Genomic DNA, 26,525 nt, shown 5'->3' with positions numbered 1-26,525 from the left:
CTAACAAGGTCTCAGGGGCCGTCGCTGCCAGTCTGTGGGCCACGTTTGCAGCAGGCCACCCTGTTTCAGACCAACGGAATGAGAATCTATGGGTGTGAAACCTGGGCATGGTATGTTTCTTTCCTCCAGTGATTCTGCCTGTAGCCAGGGTTGAGAACCACTGAGATATGTGACGGACTTTGGAGTCTGTGTCACCCTTGGAGGTCATGCCATCCCAACGTCTAGCTGAACCATTCTTGATAATTTCCGTCTCCTCTGACAAGCCATTCAAATGCCAAAAAGCTCCTGGAGTTAAGAAATCCTTCCTTCTGTATAATTCATATTCTTCTGAAATTTAAATCTACCCAGTGTGAACTCTGTCCACTTGTCTCTCACTTCCACTTCAATGTCTTCTTCCTTTGTCCATAATGACACAGAAGGGAAGGAGAGATTATCCCTTTGCTTTCATATCCACATTCTGCAAAAGGCACTGCTTTATAGATTAATTACCTGGTCTCTTTCCATCCCCTTGTCAATTGGCCTCCATGCCTATAGATAGACAGGTGCTCACCTTTTTTTTAGCACTCTCAAGTGCTAAAGGTTCACTTTCAGCTACTGACTTTGTTATCTTGAAAACACCAAGTCATCATACGGAAATTACTCTTAATCTGCTAACATCTTCATAAAAATACCCTTACCTGTATTTTCAATCCTCCTGAAAATCACGGACACGGCTCACCCTCTCTCTAAGATCGGTTCCTTCCACTGGGTTCTGCCTTTCCTTTCTTTCTTGCTGGTACTGTTTATCCCCCCTTCTCCCATGTGCTCTGAAATATGCCTCTGTCTCTTCCATATTAAAAATGGCCTCATTGCTCCCACTTCCCTTCCAATTCTGCCACATCTCCCCTTCTTTACGGAGCTCCTTCCACTTGCTGTCTCCAGCTATACTTCAGAGATTCATGCTTGCTAACTTCATTTCCTCACCTCCCACTCACTTCTCAAACCACTCCAGTCTAGACCATGTCCCAGCATTAACCGAAGCTCAACAGTGACTTCTAAGCAGGTCAATCCAATGGCTACTTTTCACTCCTCATTCTTTTAGTTCTGGCACTTCTCATGTATTTTAATGATCTGTTGTGAGGTGCATACATGTTTAGGATTGCTATGTCTTTTTGGGGAACCGATCCCTTTAGTCCCTCTTTATTCCTGATAATTTGTTGTTTTAAAGTCAGCTGTATCTGAAATATAGCTACCTCAGCTTTCTTTTGATTAGTGTTAGCATTGATAGACTTTCTCTATCACTTTATTTTTAACCTGAGTCTTTAATATTTAAAGTGTTTCTGGTAGACAACATAAACTGAGCCTCAATTTTTCTTAATTTACTTTGATAGTCACTGCCTTTTAATGGACAGACATGTATGTATATGTGTGTGTGTATATATATATATATCACATTTAAAGTATTCGCTGATATAGTTGGATTAATATTTGCCATGGTTTTAACTGTTCTCTAGTTGCATTTGTTCCTTCTTTCCCCGCCTTGTCTGGTTTTAATTGAGAATTTCATATTATTCCATTTTATCTCTTGGTATACTGATTAAACTTTTCAATTAATTTTAGTGCTTGCCCTACAATTACAATATATAGTTACACCTAATCTAAGTTCACCTTCAAATAATACTGCATGCTTCACCTGGAGTACAGTTATAATTATTTCCAATTCCTCTTTCCTGTCCCTGGTGACATGGCTGACATCTATTGCACTCATCCATGTTATAACCTCTCAATACATTGCTACTATTACTATTTTAAACAGTTATATTTTAGATTAAGGATAAGAAAACAAAAAAAGATTTTCTCTTACCTTCATTTATTCTTACATAGATCTGAGATTTTGACGTATATAATTTGCCTCTGCCTGAAGGACATCTCTTGCAGGAAAGGTCTGCAGGCAGTGAATTCACAGTGTTTGTTTTTCTGAGAAAGTTTTTATATCTCCTTCACTTGGAAGCATAATTTTGCTGGGCATAGAATTTTAGGTTGGTAGGTTTTTCAACTCTTTAAATATTTCACTCCATTGTCTTCCTGCTTGTGTTTTCTGATAAGTCTGATATAGTTCTTATTCTTGTTCTTCTACATGTAAGGTGTCTCCCTCTACCCCCCAGCTTCTTTGAAGATGTGCTTTGTCTTTGATTTCCCAGTTTGAATATGATATGCTTCAATGTGGTTTTATGGATACTTATTTTCCTTGGTGTTTCTGTGAGCTACCTGGATCTGTAGTTTGGTGTCTGTCACTAATTTTGGAAAGTTACTGGCAATTATTACTTCAAACATTTATTTTGCTACATTCTGTCTTCTCCTTCTAGCATTTTCTAATTACATGTATGTTATATCAGGGGTCCCCAACCTCTGGGCTGCAGAACAGTTTGGGTCTGTTAGGAACTGGGCCATACAGCAGGAGGTGAGCTTGAATGTAATGCACTTGAATCATCCCCAAACCATCTCCCTCATCCCTTCCCCCTATCTGTGGCAAAGATTGTCTTCCACTAAACCAGTCTTTGGTGCCAAAAAGATTGGGGACCACTGTAGCTATGCTTTTTGATATTGTCCCACAATTATTGGATGTTCTAGGGTGCTTTCACTCTTTTGTCTCTTTGTGTTTCAGTTTGTGAAGTTTCTGTGACCCTATATTTAAGCTCACTGATTCTTTCTCAGACTGCATTGAGTCTACTGATGAGTCCATTAAAGCCACTCTTCATTTCTGTTACAGTTTTTCTAGAATTTCCTCTTGATGCATCCTCAGAGTTCCCATCTCTCTACTTAGAGTATTTGTCTGTTATTGCTGTTGTCTACTCTTTCCATTAAAGTCCATAACAAATTAATCATAGTTATCTTAAGTTTTCTGCCTAACAGTTCTAACATCTGTGTCATATTTGAGTGTGGTTTTGATGCTTCCTTTGTCTCTTCAGAGTATGTATTTTTTCTTTTGGCATGCTTTGTAATCCCCTACCCCCCAATCGGACATATTGTATCAGTTAATAGGAACTGAGGTATATAGGCTTTACAGTGAAGATTTATATTAATCTAGGAGTTGGGATGTATCTAATGTTTGTTGTGGCAATAGGTACCAGAAACTTCACATTTCTTGTTTTTGTCTCTCCTTTTGACTTTGGACTTCTCGAAGTACTCCTCCTCAGAGAGACTGTGTTTTGCAGCTTTCACCTATAATCTACTATTATTATACTAGAGGCCTGTTGATATAGTGATAAGGTATAAGGAAGTGAAATGCCCTACAATCTGCTGATGAAATCTCAGTCTTTAAGTGGGCCTGTGCCTTGAGGCTGTGACCTTCACAGGTATTTCTCCTGTGATATAGTTCCCCCTGCCCCCCACTCCCTTCCCTGGCTGCAGCACTTCTAATCTCTTTCCTTGAAGCCCTGATACCTGAGGACTCTTCCCCCCTCCATTACATTCAGAAGATGGAAGGGGGCTTTACTGGGAGGAACCTAGGATGAAGTTTAAGAATTGTGCTCTGGCCACATCTTCTTCCCTGGAGAGGAAGGCCTTTGTTGTGGAGAAGACTGGATAGATTTCACAGTGACTACTCTTCCACCTTTCCCTGCCCCATCTTCACCTTGGGAATCTGGTGGGGTTTCTGGAAGGGAAGCCCAAGAAAGTATGAGCCCTCTGACCCCTCCTCCTGCAAAGGTAGTGATTGCAGCCCCTTGGAAGTCTCGAACTCTCATGCTACTGCACACTCAGCCTCTAGCAGTTTGCCCAAATTACCTTTTAAGTGTTTCTACCCAAGGCTTCTGCTCCAGGTAAGCAGATTGTGCCTGCGTCCTATAGATGTGCCTGCCTATACAGATTTTGGGATAGCAGTCTGCCCCGTGACCTCAGTTCTCTGATGTGTGCAAGAAAAGTCATTGGTTTTCAGTTCATCTCGGTTTTTCTTGTTGTAAAGATTGGAGTGATAACTCCCAAGGTCTTTACATGTCGAAGCTGCAACTGAAAGTTCCCCCTTACTCTGTTACTGATTGAAATACTACTTCAAGGCCACCAGACACCAGGGGCCATGCCTCACTCATCTATTTCTGTATTTCACGGAGGCAGTCTAGTCTAGTTATTTTTAAAATGATGCTTTAGAACCCAGAACTGTTTGAATCTTGATCCCACTGCTTACTGGTTAAGATGTATCAGTTATTTCATCTGGGAAAAGCAGCACTGTCGACTAGAACTTTCTCCAATGATGAAAATGTGCTTCATGTCTTCCGCCTGTTACAGGCACATGTAGCCATTAAGCACTTGAGAAGTGGCTACTGCAACTGAGGAAATGAATTTCTAATTTTAACGAACTTAAATGTGAATCAAATTGCTACATATGGCTAGTGGCTTCTGAATTGGATAGTGCAGGTCTCAAGGCTTTGCAAGTGTAGACGGTGGATGATCAAATATGCTATTTATTCTCCTTGGGTCATTCCAAGTAAAATATACAGACTGATGTAATACTGCATCATCTGGGAGTATGAGGCCATGTAAGCCAAGCTTCTGTTTAGCAAAAGGTAGTCCCTGACTGTAAAGGCACTTTTTTTTAAACAGAAGAAGATGTGATATGAAATAGGTGAACTGGGTGACGAAGGTGTTTATTCTTCTCCCCTGGGAATCCTTGCCCCAGACCAACATATCCTCGTTCAGTGCAGATACTATGAGATTTGTGTGGCTGTAGGCACACCGCGCTTTATAAAGTTTGTTCATGCATTATCTCCTTTTATCTTCCAACCCCATAATAGTGATATTGTTGATCCCATTTTCTGAGTGAGGAAATGAAGACCCCAGAGAGGTTAACTGACTTCATCATGGACATATGTGGTTCACAGCCTCAAACACAGAACCCTGGGGCTCTGAAAGAACCCCTAGGCCACTATGCCACAACCAGCACTTGCTGAACTTCACTGTAGTTCGGCTTCATCTCTCTCTAACAGCACAGACATCAGACAGTAGTTGAAACTGAACATTAGCTGTGAGAGTCCTTGTGGTGGACACCGTACCTCTGGCAACCACAGGGCTGGGTCCTCGTCTCAGCAATGCAACATGTCCCTCCTATTTTGTCCCTGCTGTGCCTTCTGGTTTGATGTAAAAAAAGTTACTGTAAAGGCAAGTGGCGGGTGACCCTGTGTGGGAAGTCTTTGGAAGAAAGGAAGCTTTGGCAATCACACAGTGAAGGCAGCAACTATAGCCACAGTATAGGTGTGTATGAGTGGGCAGGGGCTTATGCCTCTCCCCTCCATCTTAAAGTGTGCATCGTTCTATTCAGGCCCTTTCTCCTAAATGCCAGTACCTGGAGACAGGCAACAGAGCAGGCCCCTCTGTCCAATATGCTTGCCTTAAACTACAAACTTAAAATGTTCAGACTTATGTAGTACCCTTTGCAAGTAGCTATTACAGCACCATTCGGAATTAACTGCTGCACAAGTAACTTTTGTGCCCTGCTTGTGTGTGTTGCTTAGGTCCTACAGAGAGTGAGAGGCTGCATTTTGGGGGGATCAGTGCTGGCAGCCAATTACTAGGGTGTTGCATAGCAGTGGCTTTCAAAGTGTGGCCCCTGGACCAGCAGGAACAGAACACCTTGGAAACCTGTTAGAACTGCAAATGCTCTGGAAAAAATACAATAAAAATAATGTAAAAAAAAAGAAATGCAAATTCTCAGCCTGCAACCCAGACCTACAGAATCAGAAGCTCTTCCAGTGAGACCAAAAATCTGTGTTTCGACAAGTCCTCCAGGACAAATCCACTCAAGTTGGAGAAACACTGCTTTACAGTATGGAGGCAATTAAATGGCACTGGGTAATTAACTAGTCAGGATACAGAAACGTACAGAAATGTTCCTGAGGCCCACCAATTCTCGGCTTTACTCATTGTGGTCCTCAGACCAGCAGCAGCTGCAGCAGCCCTGGGAGCTTGTTAGAAGTGCAAGACCTCAGGCCTATTCCAGACCTACTGAATGAGGATATACATGTTAATCAAATTCCCAGGGAATTTGAAAGCACAATCACATTTGAGAAGAACTGCTAATCCTCACATACACCAGAGGTTTGTTTTGTTTGAAGAGAACCAGGTAGGCAGGAAGATTTTTTGGTGGATTTGATTTTGATCCTAAATAATTACAGATTTCTTTTATATCCCATGAAAACAACTTTTAGAAGGGAGATGGGGAACACACTGAGCTAAACGATTAAGACCCCAATTAAGCAAAATCTTACATTTCAGAATTTCAAGGGGCTTTACAATTATCACTTTGCCTGGTCCTCCTGATCTCTGGCAAATTCTGACCCCACTCTTTCCTTTGAAGTGCTCATGTGCTCACAGATCTATTTATGCCTGTGAGATTTCCTAGGGAAACACTGTGGTCATGTAAATTAAGTGAGAGAGGAGTTATCTGTTATTGACTCTCTAACTGACATTGCTGGAGAATCTCTTCTGGCCTGCCCTGCTGTGATGAGTGGTGAAGAGAACTTGGAAACAGAAGCCCACCGCCTCCCAGAACTTTTAATTGCAAAGACACTTCTCTAGGCAGGAAATGAAGGCTGCCTTTGAGTGCAAAGCACTGTCAAGCATGAAGATGAGGTTCTGAGCCTGGAGAAACCACCTTGATGAGCTGGAATGCAATGCGCTCATCCCCACCGACAGCTCTGCCTGCCTAAGAACTCAGGAGCTGCATGCTCAGCAGTAGGATGAATCCAATCGTCTATAATGACTCAGATGGAGTCATTAAAGACCAACAAATTGCCAATCTGAGTATTGAGAATGCAGATTGAGCACCCATTATTGCCTGTTGGATCAAAGAAAAAAATGCCTATATGTGTATTTACTCAACAGGCAATAATGACTCTGAAAGAGCTGGCGCATATGAGGAAGTAACAGTCATTTTCAAAGCAAATAGCAATAATGATAACACGCCTTACAAGCCACGGGAGAACAGGGTTACACAGTGCCTTCACATACGGTATCTCATTGTATCCTTACCGTAAGTGGGTATGGGGGATGCTATTACATTCAGTGCAGATGAGGAGCCGGCTTCTCAGGGACGTTAGTTGACTTACCCAAGGTCACATACTTAAAAGAACAGGGGTTTGAGCCCTGGCTGGTGTGGCTCAATAGAATGAGTGCCGACCACAAACCAAACAGTCGCCTGTTGGATTCCCAGTCAGGGCACATGCCTGGGTTGTGGGTCAGGTTTCCCCAGTAGGGGGCGCACAAGGGGCAACCACACATTGATGTTCCTCTCCCTCTCTCCTTTCCTTCCTCTTTCGAGAGAGAGAGGGAGAGAGGGAGAGAGGGAGAGAGGGAGAGAGGGAGAGAGGGAGAGAGGGAGAGAGGGAGAGAGAACACGAACTGGGGCTGGAGCTTGGATTTCCTGACCCCAAATCTAGTGTTGTGTTCATAGCAGGTGAATTGGAGCCTTGCTACTCAAAGTGTGCTCCTCTGACCAGCAGCATCAGTATCACCTGGGGCTTGTTAGAAATTCAGAATCACAGCCCCACCCTAGGCTGAGTAAGAATCTGTATTTTCACTAGATGCCCAGGTGCTTTGTGGGGACCTACAGAGTCTAAGAGCAATCAATCTTCCCTCAGTATGACCACTTGCTATAACAAAACGAGAACAAAAACAAAAGACAGCAATAGAAACCACACAAAATTAAGGTACTGAATATCACAAAGATCTTTTCAGCACGATGCCTTTTTTCTTGAGACACAATTAGAAGGAATTCACAAAGCTATGGTATTGGACAAATGTGTGGAGTCCATGGAATAATGGGCAAAGGAACGTCACCTTCAATGCTGAGAAATTAGTTGTAATGTTTCTGTTAAACTTCACAGAGGTACACTGATTTTTGTGCCAGTATCAGTTTTTAAGTTCACCTCTTAGAACAAATCTTTTTGTTACCATGGGCTCCCTCTTCAGAAGAGTGAGGCTCAGCAACATTAGGATGGTGATCTCTTGAACACTGATGCTACAGTTGGCAAAAACCATTTGTCCTTGATTTTTGAAAAAATGTTTCATGTTTACATTTGAGTATGGCTGTGGTCAAAGTTTTGAGACTTCATGGACACAAGGACATGCGTAGTAGAGAGCTGACTTCTGGGGTGCTCCCTGGGAACGGCACAGTGCTCTGCCTTCCTATATGGGAATGAAGGCTGAGGTCAAGTTCATGCCTTTCCAAACTGTATTTGGACCAGAGAAGGTGGTCAAGTGTTTGGTTTCCTACAAATTTCTCCACATACAAAGTAAATGTCAGAAGATTCTGAGGCAGAATGGGTAATTATTGCTTATCATCAAGTTTGGAACCAAGATTTATCAAGGATTAAAAGTGAAGACAGATCTAAGGAAATCACATGGTCATGCCACCAGACAAAATTGTATTTGACCAAAATAAATCAACAGGGAAGGAAGAGAACATTTTTCATCCTATAAGCCATCGACCGGCAACAATTTATTAAGCACCTACTACACACTCCACATTATGCTAGGTTCTAGGAGAGATTTGGGAGTCTGAGACATTGTTCCTGCACTTGAAGAGCTTATGATCTTGCTAAAAAGAAGAAACTATCACCTGGCAATACAGCAAATTATATAATAGTGTATAGCTAAGCATTCAAGAATATGAACACGACTGAAAGCCAGGTGGATTTAAGGGAAGGAAGAAGCCATTCTGGGAGGACCTCGTAAAGTAGGAGACATGTGAGTTTGACATCAGAGTAAGCCGTGAGTGCATTTCTAGAGGAGAACAAAAGTGGATGTGTAAAATGACCATCTTTATGTTTTGTTACCTTTCAGATGGAAAAAGTCAAGAATCATATGATTTCACTCATATGTGGGGTATAAAACTGAAAGCAACAAATGAAGAAAACAACAAAAACTACAGACACAGACAACACTGTGGTGGTGATCAGAGGGGAGGGTGTGGGGGTAGGAAAGGGGGGCAGATATATGCTGACAGGAGAGTTGACTTTGGGTGGTGAGCACCCAGTGCAATACATAGATGATATATTATAGAATTGTACACTTGGAACCTATATAATTTTACTTACCAAGGCCACCCCAATACATTTCTTTTAAAAGAGTTTTAAAAAGTACATGTGTGAAAATGGGGACCTATAGACTTTTGTATTCATAAAGGGAAGAGGGGCGGGATACTCCGATGTGCGGGTTTGGCAATATAAACCCCTAAGTCCTGGTGGTGGCCAGGCCCTGTTTGGAATCATCTTTACCACCAACCAGTGACAGGACTGAAAATGGCAGCGGTTGCTTATCCAGTTCAAGAATAAACCAAACGACTATGCTGGATCATTCTTGCCTGTAAACTTCATGGAGCTGGGGTCAAGGCCATCTTATTGAGTGAAGGGATGAACATCCATCCCCTGGGAATTGGGCTCTCAACTTCTAGATGCGTGACTCCAGGTAGGCGTAAGACCCTTAGGCCGATGCTGCTGTCAGGGTCCCTGCCCATATTCTTTCAGCTCATACTCACCTCTGCATGCCAAGGCCACTTACTGCAAAGCCCTGCAGCTCTGTTGCCTGAGGCTTTCATAAAACAACAATACCAACTCTGATTATAGGGACAGAGAGAGCATCTGGAATTGCCATGTATTTATTTAATGCTCCCGGATGGAGCTCGATCAACTAATGATGGCTGGAGAGTTGGGGAATAAATATCTAGCTTCTTCGACCACAGTTGGGATAACCTGGACACATGTTCTACAGTGTCTCCCAGAGTTCCCCAGGGAGACCAAGCCCTGGGTGCCCACAGTGGACACCTGCTTGAGAATATTCCCTCTTTCATGTCCCCATTTCCTTACTGGTGTTTCCGGATATTAACTCCCAAGGTAGCTGCTGGCACTCAAATCCTCATCTCGACTCCACATGGAGCCCACAATTGAAACCTAAAGTAGAAGACCTAACAATGGACATCTTTTAAAATGCCAGAAACAATATTCTCAAGAGGGTTTCTTAGAGAGTGAGAAGATAAAAATAGCTACCCAGTTTCCTCATTGCCTCTTTTGTTCAACAATCTGAATTTGGAAGTTGAAGGCACAGCATAATATTCAGGGCTTCCCATATGAAATAATAACTGGTGTTGATTTCCTTTTTCTTTTTCCCTTTAAAGGTTAGAGATTACTCACCTCCCCTGCTGGTCATTAAATCAGTCTGGCAGGACTCCTCGGAAGTTCTGTGGCCTTCCGGGCATGTGGCTGTAGCACGGGCAGTGCTGCAGACAGGCCTGCTTGCTGTGATGTGCTACTGAGCAGGTGACTTCAAAAGGCTGCTTCAAGCCTATCTCAAGAATCACTAGGGGCTCATACTGAGCCCCAAAGTCAGGTACCAGATGGCTCATCCCACAAAGTCAAAGCTGATCAGATCCCTAGCACCTTGCATCTCTCTAGCTCCTGTGCCAAGAGATGCCGCAACCTCTCAGGCAGGAGCCAAACAGTTCCTTTTACCTTACTTCTCCTCTTAATCATCATAAGGAGTCACCAGTTAAATGTTCAGCTGTTTCGTGAGGTTTTAAGTCTGGTGAATCCTGAGAGGTTCATTTTCTTGTGTTAATTAAAACAAATCATCCTTGTCATACAGCATCTATCAAGATACTATGAGTCATTAAAATGGTGGGCTTCTTCTCACACTACAGCTTTATATTTAAATTTCAGTTTTAATTAGCAGTTTACCCAGAGTTTCTCCCAAATGCTTATCTGCACGAGGAAGTAAAAGGTTGCTTCCCAAATCTAAATAAGATGAGCAAGGTGGGCATTTGAAGATATTAGTCACACAAATGAAATGTGCTTAGAAACTAGACAACCCAAAAAGAATATTATGCTTGGATTATTTGGATGTACCTCCTATGAAATGAAAGGAGAATGAAAAGCAATCTTGACCTCTTTTTAATTTCCCCCCTGCACAAAAATAAAGTACAAATGTCAACTGTAATTGAAAAGTTAAAAAAAATTAAAAGGCAATTGGCTGATCCAGCGGATGCACAAATGTTGCCCTTTCAGGCCTGGGCTTAACATTTCCTAAGAGTACCTGCCTCAGAAAACTCACCAAAGGGACAGGGCTTCCCAAGGTGCTATGGCACCTGTCCCCAGACAAAGCACCGAGATGCTAAGAGCAGATTCCAGCATCAGCATCTGCAGACATGACCTTTAAGGTGCCGTCCGAACCCAAGGGTCTTTCATGTCCTGTTCCTTGGATGCAAGTTCTTCTTTTGACATTTTATGTTCAGAAAGACAAGGCAACTGGACTAGGCAACAAAGCGTTGCCCCCAACCTCCTTGGCAGGTCACTACTCCTAGTAAGGTCTTACTGTCAGGAGAAGGCCAGCCTAGTGGGTGACTGCCAGAAGGGTAGTCAGACCTGCTGATCATGGGCACTCCGTGAAGCCTCAAGGCCAGGGTCAATTCGAAAGCTTTGCTGTTCATGCAGTCAAACTGCATTCAGTTTCTTGGGTTGTTCTACAGCAGGACTTAGACCAGAACGGACAGGGCTATAGGAGAGAGCAAGATAACTGCATCCTGGGGAAGGTCGCACTGGAATATCTGGTCTCTGCTCAACTGCCCAAAAGAGCGTTTCCTCAGAGGTTGCAGTATTTGTCCCCAAAATTCTTTAAGAGTTTGGCATTTTTCATTTTACATAATCAATGCAGCTGCAAGAAAAAATCCTAATAAGACAGAAGAAACAAACAAAGGAACCCCTTCTAGCAGGGTTTGGGGCCAGGCAATTCTTTGCTGTGGGAGGCCATCCTACGCCCACAGGGTGGGTAACAGCATCCATGCCTGCCACCCAGGACATGTTAGTAGCAACCCACTACCATTTCTGAGGATCAAAACTGTCTCCAACCATTGCCAAATGTTGCCTAGGGAGGTACAGTCACCCCTGGTTGAGAACCACTGCCTTAGAGGTTAATAGTAGTAACTTCCTGAGAATGCTTTAGCAAAGTTTTGGAATACAGTCTAGGAACTTCTTTATGTAGAGGACTAAAGAGTAAATATTTTTGGCTTTGGGGGCCACGTACCATCTCTGCCTCATATCCTTATTTGTCTTTGTTTTGATACATTTTTTTTAAATGTACAAACTTCCAAGCTTGAAAATAGGCCGGAATATGCTGATCCTTACACTGTAGAGAAAGGAATGATGCTGATTCCCGTAATGACTGAAAGTGCTGAGGTAGTATTTGGGAAAACTGGGATCCTGACCCAGCTACCAGGTCTTCGTGACACTGAGCTAGCAATTACTCTCCCCTTCCTGGAAAACCCGAATTAAATAATTCCAAGTTAAATTCTATTAGTTAATTCTACTTAATGTATTTAAACATAAAAAAGTTTAATGAAATAGAAACTGAATATTTGAACACAGTGAGATTCCCCAGTAAATGGAAGAGTGTCTGCAAAACAATGATGTGTCCTTCCCTTGGTTTGAAAAAAAAATCCTATGAGGTTCCTCTGAAGAAGGGGACATTATGCATAGGAAAGGCCCCTACCTAGTTTCAAGACTGAAATATGTTTTGATGTGACCACATTGGTTAATGAGGAAAGAAAAACAGTATCTTGGAAAAAGACAAGCCTGGAAACTGCTTGTATAGTTGTAAAAATAAAAATGTCATTTGGAAAATACATTCTAAAGTGGTTTCTGTGGAATTTTCTTTACCCTCCACACCAGGGTCTGAGTAATCCAGGGCATGTGCATTTGATAAGTGTTTATTGAGGGTCCACTGTGTGCCAGGGACTGTGTGAGGCACTGGAGTTGAGTCCACTTGAACCTGGCCAGTGAACAGCGCTCCAACATGAAATTGCCACCTTTAATCTTCCAGAGTGTTTTTTTCCAGTAAAAAAAAAGCCAGAGGTATTTTTTCAGTAAAATATTTGATCTTTCTATCTTTGTATACTACCAATAACAAATATTTTATGGTTTACTTTGAGCACTTAAGAGTTTCTATAAGGGAGGGGCCAAAAGTAGGTTTATAATTCCTTGTATGGAACATGATACACTAATTCATAAATAATAGAAAAATTAACTCTTGTGTTCTGCGTTCTCACAACCGTGAACTTACTTTTGCCCTACCCTGTATGTGGATTTTCATTGACATCAGAAAGGATCAGTTAAGAGGATGTTTTTATGATCTAATTATCACTATTGGAACAATAGTATGGGATGAGTATGAGACTTTGGTCAAATATGCTTCATCTGGATAACAAAAATGTACATTTTAAATAATTCAAGTAGTTTGTCACATGGGAGACAGGAAATTATAGTGAAAAGAGCACTTTGCTGGGAGTCAAAAATCCTGGGTCCTGGTCCTGGTTTCTGTCTTTGTTTTTTTTTCTCCACGGACTAGTCAGTTAATTTTTAAAGAGCAGTTTTCTCATCTGTAAAATGGGATCATAATACTGTCCTGCCCACCCTGAGGCATTTACTGTATCTAGAACATATTGTATGTTTACATGTTACAGTGTCATAAAGGGGGTAACATTATTCTAAGGACTGGGTTAAACTGTTTCTTCAGTATACACTCTACACAGATGCTTCTGGAGTAAATCAAGTATTGTCTTGGTCACAGCTTGGGTATTGTCTTGGTCAATTATCAACAAGACCTTCCTACACTTCATTTTAGGTGATTAAGTAAAAAATCTTATCTATAAAAGCTCATGAAACACTATCCGGAAATTTGCTCTGAGAGAAACATCGTGGATTTTCTATTAAAATATGATAATGAACTAAATTTAATCTTCTAGTGAAATGAAGACTTTTGAAGATCAACATTTATTTAAACAGGTTCGGAAATTAATGGTTGATCCCCTAGCAGCACCATGAGGCCCCACCCACTTTCATTAAAAATTACATCTTTGCCACACAGCCTTCAGCGGAAACCATCGTGAGGGAGAGTCACCCCCTCATAGTTTGGCATCAGATGTTATGCTCCAGAGTCAGAGAATGGCAGTCCCGTCCCTTGCACAAATCTGAGAAAGCTACAAACCAGATCAACTGGGTTTTCAAATGTGGATTATTGTTCTTCTGTCATACTCTCAAGTATATTTGTTGAAAACTAAGCCTGGGGTTTTGTTTTTTGTCATCATCCTATTCCAGTCTATGTTTGGTCAGAAAGTAGCTAGACTAATATCCCAAGAAGGATCTCCTTCATTGAATATTCAGGTACAACCAAGAGCACTATGAGGAGTAAAGGACACAGCTCTGTAAGTTACTTCCTCTAGTTTCCTAGCAGGGCCTGAAAAAGCCTAGAGCCCTGCTCAGGCTCTGTCCACTTCACTTCTAATGCCATGTAGTAAAGCCGGCAGAGGCTGGCTGGTGTTGTGTACAATGTTAACTGTCAGCACTATCCTTGATGCCAGCAACCAAGTATCGGAATAACACTAGTAAGGGGCAGCAATAGTGATGCTCACTCCTAACACCTTTTATAAAGAACAAGTCTTCACCGTGTCTCTCATAGAAAAAAGGAAAAAAATAATAAGTGCCCCTGCTCACACTTTACATTACCACGAGTACTGAAGGTCTACTTTTCTGTCCCCCAGCTCCATACCTACCAAATATAGGGGATGGATGTAGAAAGAAAAAAAATGGATACATAAAATCAAAGGCAGTCCTTTCCTAAGTCTGGGTCCTTATAAACTGTATGAATTTATTTGACTAGAGAGCCAACAGCTAGAAATGAGCTCTGACCACACTGTTTGACAGGGCTGTGATTTTCCCCAGACACCTGGAACACGAAAACCATCCCATTTCTTAAAACAACTTACTGTCGAGACCGCTGTCCTTTAAAGTTGCCCTTTAGACACAGAGGCAAAGCCAGTCTCCTTCTCCCTCCCACTTTCCCTTATAATACGGTTTTCTGTTTTGAACAGATCAAAATCAAACAGGAGAAAAACAATCGAATTGAGAAGAGATCTGATGTGCCTGTTGATGTCTCATTAACCTTGAGTGAATGTAGCTGGTGATTGCCCATCACACTGGCATTAGGGTTTGTTAGGGGGAAAGAAACCTAGTGGGAATACCTCCTGGGACGGGGGTGGGGGATACAAAGAGAAATATCATAGAGTAGATCATCTATCAAAACACAGGGCAGCTTTCCAACTGTCACGACTGGCTAAATTCTAGTTTCCTTAAGCCTGTGATGAAACTACTACGTGTCTTCTTGAGAAAGCATTTGGAGCAATATTTGTCTGTGTGCCAACATATGTTCACTGAGGTATTGGGGAAAAAACACTTTGATGTTGGAAGTATAATGATGAGAAAAAGCAAACATATCGAGATTAATGTTACCAAGGTTCTGTGATGAGTATGTGTGATATGTGCGTGCCATTAAAAATATGATGAGCCACCCAATGTGGGAATGTTCCAATTCCATTGAGTCTCTAGTTAGAGTCCCATCATTACTAATTGACAACAAGTCAACAAATGGAGGGAAATGAGCTTGCCCCTAGGGATAAAGGGTTACCTGTAGAGGGAAAGAGAAAGAAAGAGTTCCCCAGGTTCATGGGCTGACTCCTTTTGGAATAAGACTAGAAATCTAATGAGCCTCCAATCCTGGCTCTAGACCAGAAAGACCCACACAAAAGCAGCACCTCTCTCATCCCTGAGCCCCAGGGCTACATCTGGGACTGGTTCCTGTCTGCCTCCCCCACCCCCAGAAGAGCACTTTAAGTAAACAAACTCCATAATCTCCACCAGGGACTTGGACAGAACATTCTCACATATTTTTGCTCTTCTCTCCCAAGGTCTCCACTTTTCCATCTCTAGTCCTTACTCCTCTGCCTTTCTTAGGAACTTCCTGAAAGTTATCATCATTAACCTCACTTTTCACATCAAATTCTCCCCTCAGGCTGATGGCACAACCTGTTTCTGCGAGAGTCACCCTCTAACCTGCTGCTTGCTTTCCTGTGTTCTTCTCAGGACTATACAGCTTGGCGTCTGTTCTCACTCTCAGGTTCTGTGCCTCACCCCGGAGCGCAAATGCACCCAAATAAAAGTGGATCAATTGAACCCCTCTTTGCCTGAAGAAGTTTTTGCATTTTGGACGAGAGGAGATACTGTGAAAAATGAAATAACTGTGAATTACAAATATCATTTCCTACCCTAGAAGACAGAGATGGCTACCTCGCTCCCGGGAGGAGGGCGGCAGGGCAACCCCTGTCCTTGTCAGGGACCGCACTTCTTTCTGGGAGGTAGGAGGCATTTTCCCCACCGTCTCACTTCACATTCCTCTGCCACCTCACGGCCTCTCCAAACTGCCTTTCCCAAAACACTGTGGGGGCCAGAGGAAGGGGTGGGGAAAGGAGAAGAAGGGGAGAGGGGTCTCTGAATCTTGTCATACATAGTATGTTGTTTTCAACTAGCAGGACTTTTTTCTTATTCTGTTCGTTCCTGGCCCACTTACCCCAAAGCCTTCCCGCCCCGAAGGCCAATGCAACCAAAGGCAGCGCACTGACCACAGCACCCTTAATGCCGCCGCCCCAACTGTTGCAGCAGCTGCTTGGGTGGCAACGACGGCGGCGAGGGCAGGGCCGGGCCCGGACTGGGACGCTCCCACCCAGGAGGCTGGGAGGCTCTGGGCGGCCTCCGAGGGGCGCGCGGTGCAGGGGAGCCCCTGCGGCAGGCGCCCGGGATAGGAGAGGCGGCGCTCTCAGCCCGGACCCCGCGCACAGCCAGTCCGGCTGTGGCAGCGGCAGCAGCGCTAGTGGAGGCTGCCCGCTTCCGCCCCCTTCTCACCTTTAAGATCAGGTCGGTGTGATGCTGGTCCAGCATGTTGGCTTTCTGGAAGGAGGTGACGATGACCCGGCCGTAGCGTCCGGGGGTCTGCAGGTCCGAGTAGAGCCGGTGCTTGGAGCGGTTGACCGGGAACAGGCTGTTAACAAGGTTGCGCTCGATCTTGGCGAGGCTGTGCTGGGGCGCCAGCAGGTGCTCCACGCTCTCCTCGACCTGGTAGCGGCTGAAGCTGGCGCCGAGCAGGATGGAGATGAGCACGGGCGCCGAGGCGAAGAAGACCGGGTGACTGGCAATGAAGTGGCCAAGCCGGGAGAAACACGTCCTCAAGCCCCTGTGTAGGACCTGCCGCAGCATCCTAGAGCAGAGCGGGCGCGGGAGGAGGGCGAGGCGCACGCTCGGCGCGGGCTCGGGCGGCGGCGGCGACGGCGGCGGCGACGGTGGTGGCGCCCGCGGTGGCGACGGCGGCGGCGGCGGCGGCGAAGGCGAGACCCGGAGCTTTCCCGGAGCCGCGGCACCACCATCGGGGAGTCCCGCGCCGCGCTTCGGGAGGGTCCCCTCGGGACGGAGACACGCCCTCCTGCCCGCGTCGGCTTGGAGAGCCCCCCAGCCTGGCGGTCTCCGCGCCGCCCCCACCCCGCCCTATCCCGTGCGCCCTCCCCACCCTCCGCCGCCTCCCCGCCCGAGGGGCTCTGCGCGGCTGGGCTGCGTCCCGGCTCAGCGCGGAAGGGGCCCGGGGCAGCCCCCGCGGCGCGTCATGACCCCACTCACCCGACCCCCAAGGCCAACGACGGGGTAGCACGGGGAGCGGCGGCGGCGCTATCGCGGGGAGACTCTGCGCGCCAGCCTAGGAACACGAGGACAGAGAATTCCAGGCTACACCCAGTCCCCTCCCCTCCCCTTGCTCCCCTCCCCCGGCCCGCCGCCCGCTCACGCCTTCTCCTCCCCTGTATCCTCCGGGGAGACCCAGAGATGAATAAAGAAATGGCCCCGATTTCCCAAACAAAAAGTAAAGCGTTCTCCCGGGGGGCGTCGGGCAGACCCGCTCAGAGCCGATCCCCCCCAGAGTGGGAAAGGAAGAGGCTGAAGACTGCGTGCGCCCTGGCTCTCGCCTAGCTCAGGTGGTGGCGCGCACTGGCTGGTGCGGAGAGGGGGTGGGGAGCGAAGACGCTCGAACGTGGAAATCACGCCTCCTCTCAACTAAGAGCCATTTAAAATATCCCCAACACTGCAGCTTCTGCGGGACCACGGGGTCCGGGTGTGCGTCTGGGGCGCGTCCACCCAAAAAGCGCCTGTGGAGAATATACTAGCCCTCATTTAGGATCGCTCCAGACGGACTCGGGTTGGGCAGTTCTGCTGCGCACCCCTCAAGCTCCCCACCCCGTCCCCCAGTAATAAAAGTGCTGATAATGATGGTAGGTCGATGGAGCTGAGGGTCACCAGGGCTCCCGTGCTCTCGGGCTCCCGGCTCTCTGCCCTGCCAACGCCGCCGCCTCCTCCTCTTCCTCCCCCTCCCCCCTCTGTCGTCATTGGCGGGTCTGGGGGACCTGGTGCGGCGGGGCTGGAGCGGGCGCCCCTGCGGGCGTAGAGTGCTTGTGAACAGCTGGTCAGGGAGTCGGGAGCGTTACTCCCCTTCTCTCTTCCACCCCGCCCTCTCCTTCTCAAACGCGCGAGTGTGGGGAGTGGGGAACACCTTATCTCAGACCTGGAGAGATACTGGTCTGTGAGCTTGCCGAGCCGCCGGGGGCGCGGGGGAGCTCGGGGGCGCCGAGGGCTCGGCAAAGTTGGGCGTGTACGTGTGCGCGCCAGCCTTGAGCTAGCAGGCAGCCACTGTGGTTCCCCTCGAACTCCCCCTCCAGAAAATTCCCCAAGAAGGCGGGCGCCGGCTTCGGGCCCGGGATAGACCTGCGGCGGCGGGAACGGCCATGCACAGGTACAATTTAGCGCCTTTCCTTGCGCTCTCCAAGCCCCGGGGTCCATCCTTTGCAACGCAGATGGAGCCGGATCTCAAGAGTCTGGGCCACTGAGTCGCTCTGTCCGGCCATGGGGGTGGGGACTGGGGCGTGGCGAGGGGTCCCCAGGTTTCACTCGGCTAGGGCTCGGCCTTCGCCTCCTAAGCCTCTGGTCGCTTCTGCTTGGCCTCCTAGTGCCAAGGGTCAAGCCAGAGGCGGCTGGGAATAGAGGCGCGGTTCCTGGTCTGTGGCCCGCACTACTGAGCGTGGACATGCATATTAATTAAAGCAGAAGGAGGATGGAATGAGGCGAGGAGGAGGAGGAAGAGGAAGAGGAGGGGAAGAGGAAGAGAGGGGAACAGGAGGAGAGGGAGAGGGAAATGGGTGGGAGAACGGGACTCTGGGAGGTATTACTCCCCAAAGCCAAGCGGCCCTGCACTTCTCAAACTGAACTTGGGAACTTGCACGTTGGAAACAGGAAGTCGTGGGCTGGGAAATCCTCCTCTTGGTTTCTCTGTTCCCTTCCCCCACACCAGACCCTCCTTTCTATAGTCCCTCAGAAACACCTGAACCTGCTGCACGGCCCAACCCGGGGGTGTAACCGCTCTGCTCTGCCTGCGCTCCCTGGGTCCTTCTATCCATCCGTAGTCTTGTCCACTTTCTCTGTTCACCCTCGCTGTTCCCCACACTGCTTCCAAAGGCTCCCCTTGGGCGCTTAGGTTCACCAGCAGCTTCAGCCAACACCTCCCTCAACCACTCCGTATTGTCTTCCCCAGGAGGTACATATTGGGAGGGGCTAGAAATTCCCCAGCTACACTGGACTTGTGCCCTACCCCCCCAGCATCTTAATTTCTGCTTGCGGATACGCCGCTGCTCTGCAGCGCTTTGCTGATTCACGATGCTCGCGGAGGGAAAAGCCTCATTGACTTGTGCCCCGGCCAGCGGCGAGGCGAGCGCGAGTGGCTGCTATGGCACGGGCTTTCGGAAAGCACCCACCACTCTGCAGCCAAGGTGCTAAATGGCAGGGTGGATGCCCTGCGTGGCTCTCGGTGGGGCAGACTGAAAGACCGAAGGGGGGCGGGTGCGGCGGCGGTGGGAAATGCTGCGAGCCTGGTTCTTTGCGGCTGAGCCGGCAGCAGCTGGTGGGTGGGCACTTCTCAGGAGGCCTAAAGTCGGTCTCTGCGCGGGGAGCGAACAGAGGTGTTTCATGTGCCCTGATGCCGGCGGCAGAAGTAAGAGAAAGGAAACCAGCCCACAGGTCTCTTTGGGAGCCTTTCACATTTCGCCGAAGCTCTTTATTCTGAAGTCTTTGTCCCTCCAAATGGTTCCCTCCTAACCTTGGATCTCTCTCATCCCTGGAATTTCCGGCCGTTTAATGTTAGCCCTCACGCAGGCGTCCCCTCTCTCGCGCCTGGGCTGAATCTCAGAGCGGGAGAAACCCAGCACTGCTCAGCTGGCCGGGGTGGGAGTGTTGTCCTCCCACTCGGAAAGGGCCTTTCCGTTGAGACCGAGGCATTTGCTTCCAGCCCTCCCAACTCTTCCTAATTGCCTTTGTGTGTATTTGGGGAAACTTCCACCCTGTCTGCTTTAATTCCGAGACACCCAACGGCCTGCCAGTTGATCTTTCTGCCACTTTCTATTGCCTGCAGTCCAGTTAGTATTGTCAAAATTGAGTTGGAGCCAGAGAGACAGGAGAGAGGGCGTTGTCTCCTCCCAGTGTTTCTCCTGTTTTGATTAGGCGTTCAGGGGAGCTTTGCCACCACCCAGGACTTGAGTTGGCATTTGGGACAATGACCTTGAGAACAGAGCTTCTATTAGCACATTTGTAAAATATTCATTTTTCCGATTAAAAATCAATGCATACTAAGTGTAGAAAAATTAAAAAATATCAAGAGAAGGAAGGAAACCAAAAGACACCTGCCTCTGTATTCCCCCACCCGCTTTGAAAGGTAACCTCTGTAAGTTACTGTATCCATAGGCAGCATAATACAGAGGTTAGCCTATTGGTTCCATAGCCCTGAAGCTGAGTTCTTGCTCCACTACTTACTATGATGAGTTGAGTAAGTAACTTAACCTCTTTATGCCACACTCTTCTCTTCTGGAAAATGGCAATAATAATAGTACCTACCCCACAGAGTTGTGGTGAGGATTAAATAGATTAAAAGATGTAAGTCACTTAGGACATGGCCTGGAATATCATAAACACCTAGTAAATGATATTTGCTATCATTCTCGTCTTTTCTAAATGTGTGGTTGTGAAGGAGAAAATCAGTCCCTGCCATCCAGAAACTGGCCTGGTATTATCAGCTGGGGCTTGGTGTTGCTAAGAGCTGCCCTGGGACTCACATCTAAGCTTTGGTCTCTTATTGAACGAAAAGCATTCATGGCAACACGGATGTCAGATAAGGTCATTCTGTAACTGTGATGGGTCCAGACTAAAGACCACTTGAAAATCATGTTTGAACACAGACAAAATGAGAACCTTCAAACCACAAAAATGACCAAACATGCCCCTATCCAGGCTAATATGAGTGACTGTTGTAGTTTTTTCAAAACAAACAAACAAACAAACAAACAAACCACAGCTTTAGTCCTGGTCTAGTCTTTTTTTCTCTCTAGATAAAGATTTATGAAGGCACCCAATCATAAAACTACTCTGTAGCCTGGCAGCAGCCAATCCAGAGCAAGCCCTGCTGCCTTAAACCCTTCCCTTAAAATCACTTAAGGCAAGCTCAAATCCTGTAAGCCCCTTCTAACACTTTATGGAGACACCCTTCGGTTCTCTATGGTGCATGCTGTCCTTTACTGCAACAAAAAAGAAACCCAGGGTGTTCAGCTACTGGTGTGTTCTTGGTACTCTTTGGCAGGAGGGCTTTGGCAATGTATAGAACATGTTTATATACTTTCTTTTTCCTAAAATTGAAGGCCATAATAAACATTCTGCTTGGCAGCCATTTTTATCATTAAACAGATCATGAACATTTTCTCATGTCAATTAATATTGCTATTGAACATTTGACATAGCTGCATAGAATTCCATCATATGGCTGATACTTCATTTGTGTAATATATACCATATTGTTGCACGTTTAGTTTTTTAAAATTTTCACTAATATAAATAACACTGAGTTGAACACCCTGTACATAAATCTCTGCATCTCTATTTCCTTAGGGTCAGCTATCCTGCACTACATTTTAAATAGACTGCTCCTAACAGATACCTTTCTAAGTATTGTTAGATGGTAAGGGACAAGGGCATTCCTTCACAGGGATTACATTTGTTAACAAAAATAAATGAAGTAGTCTCACTTGGGGGTGGATTTCTATCCCCTGTTACATTTGGAATCAGTCTCTTGACTCAGTCTTGCTCAGAGATGCCAAGGAGATCGAGCATGGTGTGGAGAGCGGGGAACTCAAAAGAGAAGGTTAGAACCAAGGGTCTGATTTGTCTAGCAAGTTTGTCATTACCTTCCCATAATCAATCCCACCAGCATTTTCTGCCTGAAAAACAAAACAATATTTTTCACCTACATATCTTAAGTCAGAACAGATCTATGTCAACTGTGACATGCCTGTGCACAGCAGGACCATGCAAAGAGTATTTGGGTAGCTGCAGTTGAGCGTGGCCCTCAGGATAGTGTGTTTATCATTACTTTAAACGTTCCTGATCTCTGAACACTGAAATATTTCTAAAAGTGCTGAGTGTTTCTGACATTCTAAAAGATCTAGGTAAGATCTTTTTGGAGAATAGGAACATATGCAGGGAAGGTTAAAGTATAACAAGGATTACTCTTTTGTAGTGGGGAAGCTCCCCCGACAAACATCAGCATTACCTTGAGTGGGGATGCTTCCACAAAATATGTACTGGGACTGAACCCTTTTTGACCGACCAAGAGGCAGTTTTATGCAGAGCAACACTATACTCCCAGAAACTTACCCAAAAGGAGACTACTGAAGATAGTTTCAATTTGCCATTGAAAAGCGAACACATGTGTGAGAAATGTTAATAGGCTGCTTAAGATGAAGAAACATGTAGATGATTCCTACTCAAAAGTGTGCTGATTGGATATCCGAGCCTTTCAGGATATTCTGCCAACTCAGTGGCTCTCAATGTTATCATGAATCTTTCAGAAGAATGATCCATCATGCCATATGGAAAAAAGTAATGCAAAATCATTTTCCTGAATAAACGTAAGACTCGGCTAAGAGAGGTATATTTCATGGTGTCTGTGCTCATCACGTCACCAGTAGGTCGAGGTGGCCAGGTCCAAATCTTTGCTTTGTGTTTCTTCTCCTAACAGAAAGCATGGCTTTACCTTCTTTCCACCTTTCAAAATCCTTCCATCCCTCAGAGTTCTCTTAAAATCCTAGCTCACATATCTAATAAGGTTTCACTGACTGCCACACCAACATCAATTAATTTAACTCTAGTGAGTGATTTTATTTGAATGATTTCAGTGAGCAAGTTCCTACTGTATCCGACAACTAGGAGAAATTGAGCAAGGGATTCCCCACTCTCGAAGAATTTGAATTCTAATAGGGTTGAATAAGTGTACTGAGGATTAAAATATAAGTCCAACTAGAGGAAATGCTAGAGGAGAGGTCACAACAATGTGTGAAAGCTCAAAAAGGCATAGATAATATCTGGTTATTCTCTAGTCTTAGAATACCATTAGCCTAGAGTTAGCACTTGCTGTTTGTGACTTCTTTGTTATATGATGTTTTATATATATGATCTAGAAATATCTATATCTAGAAATGTAAGATATGTAAATATTACATATCGGGTTTTTTGGATAGCCTTTTGATCACTGGGCCAGACTAGTTGAGGTCCCCTTCTCTCTTCCCTTGGTACAGTCCTGAAGTTCTGAGCTTGGCCAAAGAACGTGATAACTCATTCTGGGATTTCCTGAGCAGTGTCACTTTCTTGATAGTAAAGTAAGTGCCACTGAGATTTTTCATTAAGTTAAACTAGTTTTTCTTCTACTGCATCTAAATGAGGACAGTTTAGGTATGTTATTCAGTTTCAGCACCAGGGACAGAGCCATTTACACCTAGTTACTCCTCCCCCTCCCAGCCCCCATCACTTGGTTTCAGAGAAATTTTAGACCTAAAGAGGTTACTTAGACTAATACAATCCAGGGGGTTAATCATCTTTGCCTAATCCAGGACAATTAAAATGGAAAGAAATTTAGATTAGTGGATCACTAAATCCAATATGTTCATATTTATAATTGCACCCAATACTTTTATGCCCTTGTGATATGTGTGTGGGGGGAGGAGGACATTTAAAGGTAAATGTTAGAACTGACTCTAAAATATAACCTCTTGAATTTTAGGAGTAATTGTGCCAAAGACTTACAGGAATGGTAGAAAAAGGGGGAAAGACCATTTTCATGTGTTTTATGTGCTAAGTTTAACCCTAGGCACTTTCATATACAGTAAGTATCTTGGCCTATGTAATTTGCAAAACCGCTTTGTAGGCTATTAAGTGTTTTCAAACCCATTTTAAAGAGCAGAAACTGGGGATTAAGGAGATTAAATATCTTGTATAGAGTTACCTATAATGGAAGCATAAATAGAACCCAGCCTATCTGATATCAGAATCTTTGTTTTTCTTTCTTTTTCTTAATCACTTCACCTTTTTCACCCAACCCCCCAACCCCACTCCACTCTGACAGCTCTCAGTCTGTTCTCTATCTATGAGCCTGTTTCTATATTATTTATTAGTTTATTTTCTTCATTAGATTCCACATATGAGTGAGGCTATATGGTATTTGTCTTTCTCTGACAGGCTTATTTCACTTAGTATAATGCTCTCCTGGTCCATCCATGTTGCAAAAGGTAAGATTTACTACTTTTTTTTACAGCCCAGAAGTGTACACAGACAACAGTGTGGTGATTACCAGAGGAAAAGGGTGGGGGAGGCAGAAGAGGATAAAAGGGGGATAAATGTGATGGAAGGGGACTTGACGTGGGGTGGTGAACACACAGTATAACATACAGATGATGTATTATAGAACTGTGTGCCTGAACCTATTTAATTTTATTAACCAATGTCCCCCAATAAATTTAATTAAAAAAATAAGAATCCATGGTTTTCTGTCAATCATTCTTCTTTTAAGCAGAAAATTACTTGTTTCCTCTTATAAAATGCTTGACTGGATATCATAATGTGTCAAAAGCATTTTAATCATATAACATAATATGCCACAAATATTATAAACAATTTAATGTTATTTCTGTATTTGCTATTCGTTTATTTATTTTTAAATAGATATTATTTATTTATTTTTAGAGAGAGGGGAAAGGGGGGAGAAAGAGGGAGAGAAATATAGTCCATTGGTTGCCTCTCGTGCGTCCCCTTCTGGGGACCCAGCCCGCAACCCAGGCATGTGAGTTCACTGGGAATTGAACCAGCAACCTTTTGGTTCACAAGCCAGCAGTCAGTCCACTGAGCCACACCAGCCAGGGCTGCATTTGCTATTCATTTAATAGTGTTGTAAAGTGGCAGTATTGTTACCTATCCACTAATCAGTTTTTCAGTATTTGAATTCATTTCTGATGTTGGTATTCCTTAGTGGAGGCTGTGGACCAACAAAAGATTGTTATGGAACCCAAAGTGTTTGCTGATCTGATCCAACCCACTCTTTTTGCAGATGGCAAAACTTCTGCAGTCCTTGTCTAGATTCTACCACGAAAAAAAAATCCCTCAAAATGTTAAAATGGAAAACTGTCAAGTAGTTCCAAAATACATAACAGAAAAAGCAACCAAATAGACTCTGACCTTATGCCTGTTGAAATTCTTCCATTTTTTAGTGGTTCAACAGTAGTCATTATATTGCAAAGGGTGAGATTTTTTTTTTACTTCTTTCCCTTTACTGTGTAAAGTGAACAGAGACCATTATAATCACCCCATCCATTGTCTTATGCTTGAACATAGGGGGCCTAAGAAAGCAGGGGGTTTTCTGGTAAAACTTTTAGCTTCAGGACAGTTGCTGTTTGATGTTTATGTATCTAATCCCTTTAAAAATTGTACTCCAGAGCATAACCTAAGACAAAAGCACTTCATCCCTTCTGTTATTAGAGCTGTGTACTTCTTGCTTTGACTTTTAAAAATGACACAGCTACAAGGCATTCTGTTCCCCATGGCTGATCACTTCCTTCTAGTGAATGGCATTATGTTGGTGAATTAATTAGGAGTAGAATCTGATTTACGTATTAAAAAATACTAGAATTGTAGGAAAGTTGCATCAGGAGGCAGCTCCTAGGAGAGGTTAAATGAGAAAAGAGAAAAAAAAAGTCAGGGTTCGTTTTTCAGACAAAGCACAGGACTTTGCATTTCTAGGGCTGCTTTGCTTCCACCTTCAGGCATCTTCTGAATATAACAAAGGGGATTATTGTGCACTTGCAAAAGTATGTTCCACCACGGGTGGCAAGGTTTAGCCTCAGGTGAATGCTGTTACCTCCTGTAGGGTGCCAAGTGACAGAAACCAGTTTGGTCACTAGTCAGGCCATTAGCAAACAAGGTCTCCCCTCTAGCCCAGTCTCCTCCATGTATTTCCGAGTTCTTTTCACAAAATCAGAATAATAAAGACGATGACGGGTTTTTCTCCGTTAAGAAGACTTTCAGATGCAAAACATGCTAATGAATGTAAAGTACTTTGAAACCACCACATCCATTATTGGGCCAGATAGTGCCAAGACCCTTGGCTAAATGTGTAGCTGGAAGACTTGGAAAGACCTTGCCTTTGAGGTGTCCCCAGTGGAGTGGACTGAGGCCAACCAATGAAAACAAAATCGTGTAGTGCGGCAAGAACGTTGGTGC

At 44.9% G+C, this 26,525-nt stretch overlaps 1 protein-coding gene across 1 annotated transcript in view; it reads right to left on the bottom strand.

Annotated features, from left to right (window-relative positions):
• The window catches only part of PTCHD1 (patched domain containing 1), a 55,513-nt gene extending 37,298 nt beyond the window's left edge, over window positions 1-18,215 (bottom strand). Inside the window, exon 1 of the mRNA XM_028523073.2 lies at window positions 16,752-18,215. Coding sequence (XP_028378874.1) covers window positions 16,752-17,102 — 351 coding nt within the window. The 5' untranslated portion in view covers window positions 17,103-18,215. The remainder of the gene's footprint in view (window positions 1-16,751) is intronic.
• Window positions 18,216-26,525: the final 8,310 nt, after the last annotated feature.

The sequence above is a fragment of the Phyllostomus discolor genome, chromosome X, assembly GCF_004126475.2.
Source record: "Phyllostomus discolor isolate MPI-MPIP mPhyDis1 chromosome X, mPhyDis1.pri.v3, whole genome shotgun sequence".
Lineage (NCBI taxonomy): Eukaryota > Metazoa > Chordata > Mammalia > Chiroptera > Phyllostomidae > Phyllostomus > Phyllostomus discolor.
This window is presented reverse-complemented; position numbering and strand designations above follow the sequence as displayed.